Source organism: Euprymna scolopes, chromosome 4 (genome assembly GCF_053919585.1).
Source record: "Euprymna scolopes isolate OS-2025 chromosome 4, ASM5391958v1, whole genome shotgun sequence".
Taxonomy (NCBI): Eukaryota; Metazoa; Mollusca; class Cephalopoda; order Sepiida; family Sepiolidae; genus Euprymna; species Euprymna scolopes.
This window is the reverse complement of record NC_136485.1, coordinates 97,313,744-97,329,253: the sequence shown is the minus strand read 5'-3', so window position 1 is coordinate 97,329,253 and position 15,510 is coordinate 97,313,744. Positions and strand designations below refer to the sequence as shown.

The following is a 15,510-nucleotide window of genomic DNA, read 5'->3' as shown; positions in this document are numbered from 1 at the left end:
GATCTGTATTAAAATGTACCCTGTCTCCTATCACCCTAATATGAACACTCAAATACAATATATAATATATCTCTCTCACCAATTGAACACAACAAATATATAATTCGTCATCTATAATAAGGACAACATAACAACAGCAGCAGCAACAGCAATAGTGGCAGCAGCAGTAACAGCAACAGCAGCAGCAGAATAAAAAGGCAGTGCCAGCTACTCCGCGCCCGGGTCCGTCCAACTCTCAAGCAAATGAGGAAATGGCATGGTACTCCCAGGAGCAGGACCAAATGACACCGGAGGACTATAGAGAACCAAATATAATGACTACATGGAAGGGATTAACATTAAACTCCTTCCAGGACAAGTAGAAGAACTCCAAAAAAGAGTCCTCTCCATGGTCATATCCGACCTCAAGACCAGGGGCCTAATCAGTGTCAGCAAAGAAACCATGGTGGAGCTTCTGTTGGTCCACAACATCCCTCAGCCAAAGCCCCAGCTGCAGCTGCAGCCACAATTCCAGCCACAGCACAGCTTGCTCCAAAAACCGAAATCGGATGGTCGACGGTCATCAAACCAAAATCAGGCCAAGCAAGTGATGAGCAGAGACCATACAGTCAAGACAACTCCCATGGATACGGAGACACCCTCCTCCTCGACCAAAAGGAAATTACAAGAGTCTGAGGAGGAGGTGGTGTCTGAGGATGAAGCCAGAGTCACTGAAGCATCAGTGACAACAGAGCCAAGAAGGGCTAAGAAAAAGAAGAGCAGAAGGATAAAAAGTCTTAAGGCCAAAATTAGACGCTTCTCTGTCCAATACAGCCAACGCCTCGCATTAGATAAGGCTAAGGCAAAGAAGCATATAGAGGACAAGCTGACCCACGTGGTGGAGGGGGAGGAGCTAGAGATAGCACTAGCTAAACAAGACCTCGGCCGCTTGGCTAGCGAGCGATATGAGAGTCAGATAGTTAGGGCTAGGTTAATTAAAGTCTCTAACGAAGCTGTGAATGTTGACACTGTTGAGCGTAAGGCTGCTCTAAGGCATGGTTTAGACGGGTACTTTAGGAAAATACATAACCTGGAAAGACACGCTTTCATGTCGACTTGGGAGATCTGCGAGGGGTTTTGGGAGCATCTATCGGAGCGCTTCACCCAACTACTCAGACTCAGGGTCGAAGAATTTGGCAGCTATTTGGCCGACTTGCCTCGCCTCATGGCGACTCGAGCAGCTAGTTATGATGGTCTTGTTACAGAACATGAGGTCATTACTGTGTTGAAGCAGGTAACCTGCAACAAGTCCCCAGGGCTTGATGGTCTACCCTACGAATTTTACTTGAGGCTGTCGCCTATGTTGGAGCATATTCTGAAGGAAGTGTTCAACCATTGGTTTGCTCAGGGTTCCATCCCTGGACAGGTGACCAAGGGAGTTATCACATTGCTGAGGAAAGGTCAATGGCATGGTGGGGTGGAAAATTTCGATGACTTTAGGCCCTTGACTGCTAAACACAGAGTTAAAGATTTTGGCAAAGATTCTTGCAAATCGCTTGCAGGTTGTCATCACTGACTTGATCGAACTGGACCAGAGCTATGCTGTGAAGGGGAGATCGATTCAAGACAATCTTCATTTGATCTGCACGATCATAAAGGCAATAGAAGATGACACCGAAGCTGCGCTGATCAGTTTGGATCAGTCCAAGGCGTTCGATAGGGTCAACCATCGGTTTCTGGGATCTGTGCTAGAGGCCGCTGGTTTTAATCTGGACTTCTGCAAGTGGATCTTTGTCCTGTATGATAGGCTGACGGTAGCAGTGCAGATCAATGGTAAGCTGTCGGAGTCATTCGCCATCTCTCGGTCGCCTCTCTTGTACGTTCTGGTGTTGGAACCCCTTCTTTGCAAGTTAAGGGACGAGGTGATTACACCAGTCCTGCGCGGAATTGCTTTACTTTGAGGCACACAAGCCAGGGTTTTTGCATTCGCCGATGACATCACAATGTTCGTGTCTTGCCCCACAGACGTTCAAGCGGTGACCGAGGTGCTCGCTCGATACGAAGAAGTCACAGGGGCCGTCTTCAACTGCAGCAAGTCTGTCAGCCTGCGGTTGGGGGCCTGAACCAGGGTAAACTCGCTTCCAGGCATCTTCAACTGGACCGATGAGCCGGTTCGTATTCTCAGTGTTTGGTTTGGACTGGGGCTTTAGCTGGAGAAGAATTGGTTAGAAGTACAGATTAAGGTCAAATTGTCGGTGAAGACCTGGATTCGAAGGAAATTGTCCTTGAAGGGTTGGGCAGAGGCGTGTGCTACATACGTCTTTCCGCTCAGCCTTTACTGATTTTCTGTACTTCCTCTCCCTACAGAACATCTAACCTGCTTACAAAAGCGTCTCAACTCACTTTTGTGGAACGAGGGTAAGCACTATGTCTTCAGAGAGGTCTGTGTCCAAAGTCTGAGCGAGGGGAGCCTGGCACAGCCCAGTCTCTTGTGTCATAAAAACGCTGAGAGATTGGCTTTCCTGGGTCGTTCGCTAGAGGAGAACGTGCTTTGGGTCCCTGCGGTTGAGAATTTGTTTCACAATCTCAAACCCAACCCTTCAGTAGAAGGTTATCGTAGACCGAGGGGGAAGTCCAAGTTCTTTGCCGAATGCTGAACCGCACTTAGAGCTTTGCCAGGGACCAGTGTCCTCGATCAGCCTAGGAAGAGAGGGCACCACGAAGGATCCTCTCAGGAGGCGGATGAGTTGGTCGATGGAGATTATCCGCTCTCAGTGGAGTTGGGCGCCGGGATGGGATTTTCTGACTAACTCGGAATTTTCCTTGAACTGGCCCCTCTTCGACGAATTCAGCATGTACAAAGAAGAAACAAGGGCCTGGTGCCCGCACTGCGACGAGCGCAAGCTCGAATTGATCGGGCATGCCTTTTTTGTTGCAGCTGGATCCAGACCCTATTGGAGTACGTCGGAGGGATAACAACTTGCATCGCTGCTGAGTGCCTGCTTGTTCTCGACAAAGGTTATTTTATTTACAACATGGACCCACCGTTCCCCAGGGAGGAAAGAATGGTTTTCCTGGCGATCCTAGCAGTAGGACGTATGGTCATTTGGATCACACACTTCAAGTTGATCCGCGAAGGGACATCTGTTCCAAATCGGGATCTGATCATTTGCTTTAAACATTTGCTTAAAGTAAAGATCAGATTCGATCAGATGCCTAGAGTGGAGTTTAACAATAGGTGGGTGCACAACACTAGTTTGTGCATCCATGAGGAGCCAAGTTTGAATACGTGTTCCCTCCTTGAGCATGGCACAGGCGGTGATGGGTCCTTCGGAACCCAACCCGCTAGGTAAGCAATAAGTACATTAAAGAGACTCTTGACTTGTGGTATAAACGAGATCCCGCTCCTGTTTTATTTTTTGGTATTAGAGAACTTCTGAGTCTGCCAACCCCCTTGCACCACATATTTATTTTTGATATCCCCGGTCATCCCCTGCTCGGAGGTCACCTTCCAATCCCCTCCACCGCTGCTTTATTTTCTCCCACTCCTGTTAAGACTTCTCCCCAACCCCCAATAGGGATCTCCCCGCTTGTTTTCGGTTCCCCAGAAAACAGTGGGTGGTCTAGTCACTTAGATTAGTACAGGGGGTTCCATACTAACAACTCAGTAGGATTTATACTTTATTTTGAAATGAACTTTTTGATTAGCTTCTCCACTCCACAAGCTGTTTTACATTTACATTTAATTCACAAACTTTTTATTTTTCTAATGAAATTAAACTATTTTATCATACACATGCACACATACACAAAAAAAAAATGCATACATAACATACAGATCACCTTTTACAAACTGTAAATATGTTTTTTATTCCAAACGCCGGGGAAATGTTAGATTAGGATCCACAGAGTGAATGAGGTATTATGGTAAGTGTTGCCAGTCAAGAATAAGACTCCAAAGTCTACATCATTTAATTTTTTCACTACAGTCACAAAGACCCTGCACCCTTCCCCCCTCCCCAATTTCTTATAGGGCCTTGTGCCTAAGTTTACTGTTTGTAATTGTTATTTTTTCGATTTAATTATTGTAAAAATTATTTTGCCGACAATATATAAATAAGATCAAAGTGTAGTATCTGTTCTGGTGTAGAATTTCAGCGACCTCATCTCCCCCATTTGTTTTTAAGGAGGAGATAATGCCTGGTAAAAACAACTTGGTCGCTTGGTCTTCATGACTGAGACAAATATTTTAAATTTTTAGGAGAACGTAAAGAATAGTAAAAAACATATCCTACCCATAAGAATGTTTTTCTAAATGATGACACTATTATTTTAGCACAGTCCATATTTCAGTTTCTTATTTAATAAATTGTTAGGTGAAAGTACAGAATAGTTTAAAAAATACCCTTCCCTTCACATATTAAGAATGGCTTTCTAAATGTTATTATTTCAGCACGGTTCATATTCCATATATTATTCCCCCCCCCCTCCATCTTAAAAATATATTTGAAATAAATATGAGATCGTAAAATAAAAGATATATAGGCTTATAAATTCAAAACCGCAAGTAAAATTTACATATTATTTCATTCTTTTTTCTTAATACAAAAAAAAAACAAAAACAAATGAGTTGGTGTTATCAGTTATAAACCATCCTTGGTTAATGAATATTATTTCCTGAAAATTTCAGTGTTATGTTACCAGTAGTTTAAGGGTTTACCTGTTAGATATTTTACACACAAACATACATGTATTCTTTTATTTATATAGAGATTATAAAAACTTAAATATTAAAAATGTTATCTTTTGTTATATTTTTAATTTTATTGTTTTATCTTTGTCTCAGAGCTGAAGTTATTCTTGGACAAATATTGCGAAAGAAAGGATGGCGGTAAGTATTTTTGTATCTGCCAGACATTTTTATTATTTTCTATTCATTTATTCTAGGTTGTTCAAAAATCCACTTAGATGATTTAGTTATAGCAGTGAAAGTTTTGTGTAGAAATATCCACATTTTTTGGTGCAAATCTTAGTCAGTGCAATGTGTTGCATGAGGGACTGAACAAGAGTTTTCACCGGCTGGAGTTATGCCCCCTTACCGGTGTACTCATGTTTGTCAGATGTAAATAAAGACTCCATTTTTATAGAAGCTAATCTGTTTTTATGTCTTATTCAATCTATTGACATCCTCGATAATGACACATGGTGGCCGCGAGTGGGATAAAGATATGTCTAAGTAAGATGTACAAAAGGATAAGAAGCGGAAAGTTATTTGCAGAAACAGATAAGTAACTTTATTGTTCTTGTTTAAAATTGTAATTCGTACGTACGTCACATGGAGAAAAAAAAAAAATGTCGGAAGGAAGCATGGAAGAAACAAACAGACCAGTGGCTGGCATAAGACCACCAGCGCCCTTATGTATGGAAGATAATTTATCGGCGAACTGGAAGTTGTTTAAACTGAAATGGCATAACAATGCCATTATTACGTGTTTGACGAGACAGTCATTACAATATCAAATGGCACTTTTGCTTCACACGTTGGGAGATGACGCATTGAAAGTTTACTACGGATTTCAATTTCTAACACCTGAGGATGAAAGAACACCCACCGAAATTATTCAGGCATTCGATAAATACGCTATAGGGGAAACGAATGAAACCTACGAGCGTTACGTATTTCATTCTAGAAAGCAAGGAGGATCAGAGACTGTGGAATCCTTTATTACGGCACTTCGGACGTTAGTAAAAACGTGCAATTTTTGTGACAATTGCGTTTCATCAGTACTCAGAGATCAGGTAGTGCTGGGAATACACAACCCCCAGACACAAGCTGAATTATTGAAAATAAGACAGTTAGACTTACAAAAATGTATTGACATTTGTAAGCTGTCTGAAAATACCACGGTCCAGTCCAGAATCCTAAGGCCTGAAGGAGTGAATAAGGTTGATTTTAAACCGAGGAGAAAGACATCGGCACAAACTGACGGAGATTGCTGGGCGTGTGCACTGCAGCATGGACCGAGAAAAGAGTTATGTCCTGCATTTGGCAACACCTGTTATCAATGTAATGGGAAAAACCACTTTGCCGCAAAATGCAAAGTATCAAGGAAAAAGAAGGTGCAGGCTGTCAAAACCCAATATGAGGACCAGGAAAACGACAGTAGTAGTTCAGACTATGGACAGGTAGACAACATAACGATTAAGGAAAAGGTGAATGCTGTGAGTCAAGAGGTGATAAAGGCGGAAATGATGGTGAAAGGAAAACCAATTGCTTTTCAGCTCGATAGTGGAGCGTCCGTGAACATATTGAATGTGAAACACATGATTGGAAAAACACTGGAACATTCAAATAAGACCCTTGTCATGTGGAATGGAGCAGAAGTGAAGCCGTTAGGAGAGTGTCGAGTTAAAATGATAAACCCCAAAACTGGACAGAAATATGCAGTTAAGTTTGTCATTGTGAAAGAGGATTTCCATTCCTTACTGGGAGCAAATGCAATCCAGAAAATGGAACTCGTCACAATCAATAACAACAAATTCAAAATGGTCGCCAAAGTTTCCCAAATGAATGAATCCAGCACCCAGTACTCGGACAGCATTATCAATGACTTCAGAGATGTATTCAAGGAAGAATTGGGTCAATTACCAGGAGAGGTACATTTGCAGGTGGATCCAGGAGTAACACCAAATGTTGCAGCAACACGGAGAATACCAGTGGCACTTAAAGACAAGCTAAAAGTCGAGTTGGAAAAACTGGTTAAGAAGAATGTTATTGAACCAGTGAGCGACCCAACACCATGGGTAAGTGCGTTAGCACTGGTAACTAAGAAAAATGGAAGCCTGCGGATATGTATAGACCCAAGACCACTGAATAAGGCTCTGAAGAGGGAACATTTTCAGTTACCTACACTGGACGATTTACTACCAGAACTGGCTGACAGCAAGGTATTTTCTACCCTGGATCTACGAGATGGATTCTGGCATGTAAAATTAGACAAAGTCAGCAGTCGCTTAACAACATTTGCTACACCATACGGTAGGTTCCGGTGGAAGGTTTTACCTTTCGGTGTTTCTCCGGCTCCAGAGATATTTCAAAAGACCCTTTTTAACAATGTGTATGATTTAGAGGGGGTGGTTAACAAAGCGGATGATCTTCTGGTGATTGGGAAGGGTAAAACAATGGAAGAAGCAACAATTGATCATGACCTAAAACTCAGGAAACTGTTGCAGAGATGTCGTGATCGCGGGATGCGATTGAATGCTGGAAAATTGAACTTACGACAAACGTCTATATCTTTCCTGGGACACATAATAACCAGTGATGGTTTACTTCCTGATCCTGGGAAGGTAAGAGCCATAAAAGAGATGCCGTGTCCAACAGATGTGAAAGGAGTGCAACGATTGGTTGGATTCGTGAATTACCTGGCAAAATTTCTACCACACATATCTGATGTGATGGCCCCAATTCGAAATTTAGTGAAGGCAGATGTGCCATGAACATGGTCCCAAATCCATGAAGAGGCTTTTGGGAAAATTAAAGAGTTAGTGAGTGAGGCACCAGTGTTGAGGTACTATGACCCCAACAAATCTTTGGTCATCCAATGCGATGCAAGTTAGAAGGGCATGGGGGCTGCACTACTACAAGAAAGTCAACTCCTAGCCTATACCAACCGTGCACTGACCGACACAGAAACTCGGTATGCATAGATTGAAAAGGAACTACTAGCAGTAGTCTACGCATGTGAACAGTTTCATCAATATACGTTTGGTCGACAGATAACAGTGCTAACCGATCATAAGCCACTGGAGGTGATTATTAAAAAAGAATTGGTGAAATGTCCAAAACGACTTCAAAACATGCTGATGCGACTACAGGCTTACGATGCTACAGTTCTGTACCATCCAGGTAAGAAAATGTTCCTTGCAGACACGCTATCAAGAGCATACATTTATGCATTAAGCAGTGAAGATATGGACGATGAAGATGATGCCAAGGAAGCAGAATATATTCCTGTAACAGAGAGAAGGCTGCTTAAACTGCGCTCAGCCATGAAGGAAGACAGAAGCATGCAGCAGTTACAGCAAGTAATTCTGGAAGGATGGCCAGAAGAAAAAATACATCTTGACCCAGAGGTGAGACCATATTTTAACATGCGGAATGAAATGACGGTGCAAGATGGTTTAATTTTCAGAGGAAACCGGGTAGTGGTTCCACTGACACAGCGGGCGGTGTTGAAAGAAAAGCTGCATTCCACACACCTGGGAGTAGAAGGATGTTGCAGAAGAGCAAGAGAATGCTTGTATTGGCCAAATATGAACAGTGACATCAAAGACTATGTGTCAAAGTGCCCCACATGTAGAAAATATGAAGTGGCCAACCCGGCAGAACCATTAATGGTCCATGAAGTTCCTGACAGATCCTGGGCGAAAGTGGGAGTAGATCTCTTTAAGTTTGCAGATAGAGACTATCTCTACACAGTTGATTACATGAGCAACTTCTGAGAAATTGATCATCTTCTCAATACACAAGCAAAGACAGTGATAACTAAACTTAAACACCATTTTGCACGACATGGAATACCAGATCAGGTCGTAACTGATAATGGGCCTCAGTTTAGTAGCCAGGAATTTTCTACCTTTGCAAAAAAGTGGTGTTTTGCACATACACCTGTCAGTCCATACAATAGCAAGGCAAATGGCAAAGTGGAATCTGCGGTAAAGATAGCAAAGAACCTTTTCCGGAAAGCGATGGACGATAAGGCTGATCCATACCTAGCAATGTTGGATCACAGGAATACGCCAGCCAAAGGTCTCTTATCACCAGCTCAGAAGCTGATGTCAAGGAGAACAAAAACACTTCTCCCAACCAGGGAGGATTTACTCAAGCCAGAATTGCCCAAAAATCTGAGAAAATCTTGCAGGAGGCAAGAACATTCTTTCAACCACAAAGTAAAACCACTTAAACCATTGTATCCTGGAGATGTAGTACGGATGAAACCACACATAAATGGTCAAAAAGAGTGGAGGAAAGCTGTTGTATGGAGGAGACTGGATGAGCGATCATACCATGTAAAAGTGGATGGGGACTTATATCGACGGAATAGAGTAGATTTGAAGAAAACTGCAGAGACACCCCCACTCACATCAGGAATACACCAGCCATATGAAGTGCAGAGCGAGTTACCCAAGAATACAGGGCAGAGTACAGAAGAGATATGTAACTCAGAACCATCTCAATATGAAGGTGAAATAAGAGAAAACCTCAACCCGACCCCATCCCCAACAAAACCAAGTCCGGAAAGGTTGCGGACAACACGGTCAGGAAGAATAATAAGAGATCCTGTGAGATTCAAGGATTTCACAACATAAATGAAAGGGCAGAATAATCCCTGTTAGGTAGGAGGGTAGTCAGCCCAAGGAATGCCTAGATCACTGTGTTTTGTAGACTGTTTTAATTCTTATCAGACTTTTTGTTGTGTTTTTTTTTGTTTTTGTTTTTTTTGTTTGTCTTTATCTTCTGTTTTTATTATTGAGAAAAGGGAAGATGTTGCATGAGGGACTGAACAAGAGTTTTCACCGGCTGGAGTTACACCCCCTTACCGGTGTACTCATGTTTGTCAGATGTAAATAAAGACTCCATTTTTATAGAAGCTAATCTGTTTTTATGTCTTATTCAATCTATTGACATCCTCGATAATGACACACAATGGTTGCACAAGACAAAACAGACAGCAGATCTCAAAACCATCAGGCTTTTCCTTCTCCTAGCCTCTAGAGGCATGATGATTAATGGTACATCTCTCCCAGTGGAGTAAATGCACCCCCAGATTCAACCTCGAAATTTCTATGTATATATATATATTATTTTTTAAACGATAGTAATGTTTACGTCTCCGCCTCGGAGAAAAAATCAAAACAAAAATCACTTAAACAGATGAACGATAACAGCGAAGCAGTAAATCGTCTATGGCAACATAGCGGAGTGGATTAGGGCGCTGGACTGAAATACATAAGGTCTAAGGTTCGAATCCTACTGTAGCAGAAGTAGCAATAACTAAAATGAGGGGAAAAAGAGCTTACCTCGGGTACGTCTGTTGTGTCACCAGTTGGGGGGAAAAAGAGAATTCCAAGATGGCGTCCGGGGGGTTTTATTAGCATTTACCCCATGCAACTCTCGGAAAATCACGTTTCTGTCTCATGTGATTATGCAAATGGATAATTCCCGGCCACTATAAAAGCAGGAGGCTAGAGACGAGTCGGCAGTGTCCTGCAAACTGTGTGTGTGTGGGTGTTTCTGGCGATTGGAGTGTGTCTTCTTTTACCACGGTTATCACGGACAGGAATTCCCTCTCTTCTGGAGGTGGGCGATATTGACTATTTTGAAGTTGTACTGTTGCTGACAGAACATTTTTTTTTTTTTTTTTTGCCTACTACATTTTTGTTTCAAGCTATTTCGGCCCGAATATGGCGAAGGTGCGGATAAGCAGTGATATTATCAAGCCGTTCTCTGGCGAGGGAGACGTTGTAGCGTGGCTGAAAAAAAGTGAGACTTGTCGCACAACTTCAGCAGGTGGATGACGTAGCGAGTCTGCTACCTTTATACCTGGAAGGCGATGCGCTGGCCCTCTACATGGAAATGGAGGAGGACGATCAAAAGAAAATAGACCAGATTGAGGCTCGATTAAAGGAGGCATTTACTGATGACGCGTTTGCAGCATATAGAAAAATAACTATGGTTAGATGGGCTGGTGAACATGTGGATGTGTACGCCAACAAAATCAGGCAGTTGGTTGGATTGGCCGGATTCACAGGAGAAAGCTCAGAGAGACTCACAAAATTAATTTTTGTCACTGGATTCCCTGACACCATCTCAATTGCTCTTCAACAGGTGCCGAACATCAAAGCCCTGACCATGGGGGAGCTAATGTCGAGAGCGAGAATTTTGACGACGACTGGCGAACAAAATCAGGATGTGGTTGCGGCCACACGCTCACCCAACAACAGGGCCCAGAATAATCCTGTTAACGTGACCTGTTTCAAATGCAATGTTAAAGGCCACCTTGCAAGGGACTGTCGAAAACGTGGAACACGGTGTTACCGTTGCGGTGAGAGTGGACACTGGGCTCGGAACTGCTCGGGAAACGAGCAAGGGGAGGACGCATAAGCGCCAGTCTCCTTCCCAACCAAGATGTGAACACGACGCTCCCGGTGATAAGCATCCATGTTGACGGGATGCGATGTTTGGCGCTTATTGATACAGGATGCTCCAGGACAATTTTACATGCAGACCGGTGCCGGTCTTGGAGAAAAACAAACGTAAATGTCAACACAATTGGTGGAATGTCCCATGCGTGCTGCGGTGTTGGAACGGTCTCTGTATCCACTGATGAAGGTGTGTCTGCCAGAGTCGATGTGTTGGTGGTGCATGGCAAGCCACTGGGACTTGACTTGCTTCTAGGGATCGACGCCATAAAAGCTCTAGGAGGTGTCGTTGTCAAGCCTACAGGATCAGTGCGGCTGGGCGCCAGGAAAAGTATTAAATGCGCAGCCATTTCTATCGATGAACCAGATTTTACTGCTACCTTTGACCATCAAAACCGAATGTGGACCGCATCGTGGAAATGGTCTGTGGACCACCCCCCTGAAAGGCTGCATAATCGAGTGTCAGAGTACCCAGTGCCAGCAGAAATTCGTGAAGAATACACGCAGGAGCTCCACACCTGGATAGATAATGGTTGGCTCGTGCCATACCCAGAGGATAAATTGGGACCCCCCAAAGGTCTAATTCCCCTGATGGCTGTGATACAGCAGAACAAAGCCAAAGTGCGCCCGGTAATGGACTACCGGGAGCTAAATCATTACGTAGACGCATTTACGGCCAACGCAGATGTTTGTGCGGCTAAGCTGCGTGAGTGGAGACAAAAAGGTGCTAACGTGTCTCTACTGGACCTCAGAAGAGCATACCTACAAGTCCGGGTCCATGAGACACTGTGGCCATACCAGACTGTGGAAATCGATGGGAAAAGATACTGTCTGACCCGTCTGGGGTTTGGTTTGAATGTGGCTCCCTTGATAATGAGAGCAATTGTCAGCGAAGTACTATCTCAGGAAGAAGTTATAAGCCGCGCAGCATCTGCTTACATTGATGACATTTTTGTCAATGAAGACGTGGTGCCTGCGACCCGTGTGAGAGAACACCTCGCGCAGTTCGGGTTGGAGTGCAAGAACCCGGAGCAGTTGAAGGACGGTGCACGGGTGCTGGGATTGGCAGTCAGGATGGAACGCAATGAACTGCGGTGGAAGCGAGGAAATGCAATTCCGGAGGCTCCCAGTATTGTTACGCGACGAACAATCTTTTCCCTGTGTGGTCGACTTGTCGGGCACTTTCCGGTGTGCGGTTGGCTTCGTGTGGCTTGCGGAATACTCAGAAGGAGAGTAAGTTCGGTAACGAAGGGCTGGGATGATGAAGCAAGGGACGCCGTACTACATCGTATGATGTTCGAAACCTTAAAATCTGCACAGCAGAACGATCCGGCACAGGGAAATTGGTGTGTGGACGGCAAAGAGCTGAATGTATGGGTCGATGCTAGCTCCCTAGCAATTGGGGCAGCCTTGGAGATGTGTGAAACTGTGTTGGAAGATGCATGTTGGCTGTGACCTGAAGATGACTCTCAACATATCAACTTGGCTGAACTGGATGCCGTATTGAAAGGCATCAATTTGGCTCTCCAGTGGCAGAGCAAGGTGCTACACATAAAGACAGATTCTGTTTGCGTATACCATTGGGTCTCGGACACGCTAACTGGAAAGGCGCGAGTACGCACCAAAGCAGCAAGCGAGATGCTTATTAGGAGGCGATTAAGCACTCTTAAGGAGCTCGTGAAAGAGTACGGGCTGACAGTGGATGTGACGCTGGTTCCATCAGCACGAAACATTGCTGACCAACTGACACGAGTGCCACAGCGGTGGTTTGAGGCAATGAAAAAGAAAAACGGTCTTGACCCAGTGATAGGCGCGGTCCACACAGACGAGCTGGATGAGAGTCAAATCATGGCTATTCACAAAGATAGTGGACATCCGGGGGTGCGACGCACTACCTACTTTGTCAGGAGAAGATGTCCAACCACGACAAAAGCAACTGTCAGAACGGTCATACAGAAATGCGAGGAATGTCAGTCCATTGACCCAGCGCCAGTCAGGTGGGAAAAGGGAAAGCTGGAAGTTAACGAGAATTGGCAGAGAATTGGAATGGATATCACGCATTATGGCACCTTCCATTTTTTAACTTTAACAGACTGTGGTCCATCGCGTTTCTCCATTTGGAGGAAATTGGCAAGGCAGGACTCGGCAAGCGTGATTCATCAGTTGGAGGCAGTGTTCCTCGAGCGTGGCGCGCCGCATGAACTCCTTTTAGACAATGACACAGCTTTCTGCAGCAATATGTTCCAAGCATTTGCATGTAAATGGGGAGTTCACTTGCGATTCCGCTGTGCATACGCTCCAGCCGGGAATGGCATAGCGGAGCGATGTCATCGTACAGTGAAACGAATAGCGGCTAGAATGTGTTGTCCCATACAGGAGGCTGTCTACTGGTATAACATCACACCAAGAGACGACACATCTCCCTCCACTGCGCCTGCCAACAGGATTTATCAATACGAAGTTCGAGTAAAGGAGACCAATCTCGCAACTGCGTCCCCAGGTCCCAAGAACAGCTTTTACCAGGTTGGAGATCGCGTATGGGTCAGAAGACCGCAAAATCGATGTACCACAAGGTTCGGCAAGGGTGAGGTGACCAAGGTGATCAGCCCTCAGTCGATTTTGGTGGACGGTGTGCCTCGTCACGTGAAGGATTTGCGCCCTCGCCATTATGTTGTTACATCGGAGGAAGAGGGAGACTCAGACAGTATGATGTCTTCTGAAAAGACAGAGAGTATGATGCAGGACGACGAAGAGGATTTTGAGCCATATAATGTACATACTGAAGAAGCGGAGGAAGGACCACCCGTCTTGCCTCTACGAAGGAGTACCCGACAGAAACGAATACTGCCCCCCTGCCCTGATTGTGAAACACCGCCTATGGAGCAGACTGGTGGCAATAATGGCGATGAGGAGGATGGCAGGGAGGAAGTGCTGCCTCCGGTTCTTCGGAGAAGTACCAGACAGAGACGACTGCCCCCCTGCCCCATTTGTGATCATGAGATCAGGGGGGTGTGTAGCAGAAGTAGCAATAACTAAAATGAGGGGGAAAAAAGCTTACCTCGGGTACGTCTGTTGTGTCACCAGTTGGGGGGAAAAAGAGAATTCCAAGATGGCGTCCGGGGTTTTTTATTAGCATTTACCCCATGCAACTCTCGGAAAATCATGTTTCTGTCTCATGTGATTATGCAAATGGATAATTCCCGGCCACTATAAAAGCAGGAGGCTAGAGACGAGTCGGCAGTGTCCTGCAAACTGTGTGTGTGGGGGTGTTTTTGGCGATTGGAGTGTGTCTTCTTTTACCACGGTTATCACGGACAGGAATTCCCTCTCTTCTGGAGGTGGGCGATATTGACTATTTTGAAGTTGTACTGTTGCTGACAGAACATTTATTTTTTTTTTCTTTTTGCCTACTACATTTTTGTTTCACCTACCAACAGTCAAGCTACACGCTGAAGAGGAGAGTAGAGCTCCGAAACACGCGTGTCCGTAGATTACTGTTTTTAATAATAATAAATAAATGAATGAATAATACGTCCAAATAAAAAAAGGGCGACTTTCTAAGAAAAACACCGGTTCTCCGAGTCAAAGACGTAAACATTACTATCGTTTAAAAAAATCAAAACAAAAACCACTTAAACAGATGAACGAGAAAAACGAAGCAGTAAATGGTCTATAGCAACATAGCGGAGTGGTAGGTGTGTCAGAAATTTCGTGAAAAATATTGAATAATTCCACCCCGTCTTTGTAAGCTTATAACTCATCGAAAAATGTAATTCAAGCCCATTAAAAACAAAACAAAAGAAAAAACAAACAACATTGTTTTAAATAAAAAAGGTTTTAAACATCGAACTTTACAGGTAAATTTCTAAAAAACACTACTTTTTTTTTGGTAAATTTATACAAACACCGTGACAGCGAATTAACCCTAACCCTAACCCTAAACCCTAACCCTAACCCTAACCCTAAACCCTAACCCTAACCCTAACCCTAACGCTGTCACGGTGTTTGTATAATAATACCTTTTTTTTTTTGTTTTAAATTTGAATATATTATTTATTGACCTTTTCTCTTCAATTTGTGATATATAAAACTGGGTTTGTATTACTGTACACATAGATTCGAAAAAGTTGTCCAAAAAAATATATATAACAAATAAATGTTATCAAAGACAAGATAAGTTACTTTTCTACCAAACTGGATATATTTTTTGTGTTTTTATTCAATGTAACATATTTATTCAGCTCGAAAAACATGCAGTGTTTACAGATGTATTGGAAAATTAAAAATGGCGGCCGACTCTCTCTTAAACACGGTAAGTTCGGGAAA

General features: G+C 43.8%; 1 protein-coding gene across 2 annotated transcripts in view; it reads left to right on the top strand.

The window, feature by feature from the left end:
• LOC145269054 (voltage-gated potassium channel subunit beta-2-like) overlaps positions 1 to 15,510 on the top strand; it is a 1,304,007-nt gene that overhangs the window by 1,041,666 nt on the left and 246,831 nt on the right. For both annotated transcript variants that reach the window (XM_080124659.1, XM_080124661.1), the window contains one exon: positions 4,826 to 4,870. In XM_080124659.1, the coding sequence (XP_079980785.1) occupies positions 4,826 to 4,870 (45 nt within the window). The remainder of the gene's footprint in view (positions 1 to 4,825; positions 4,871 to 15,510) is intronic.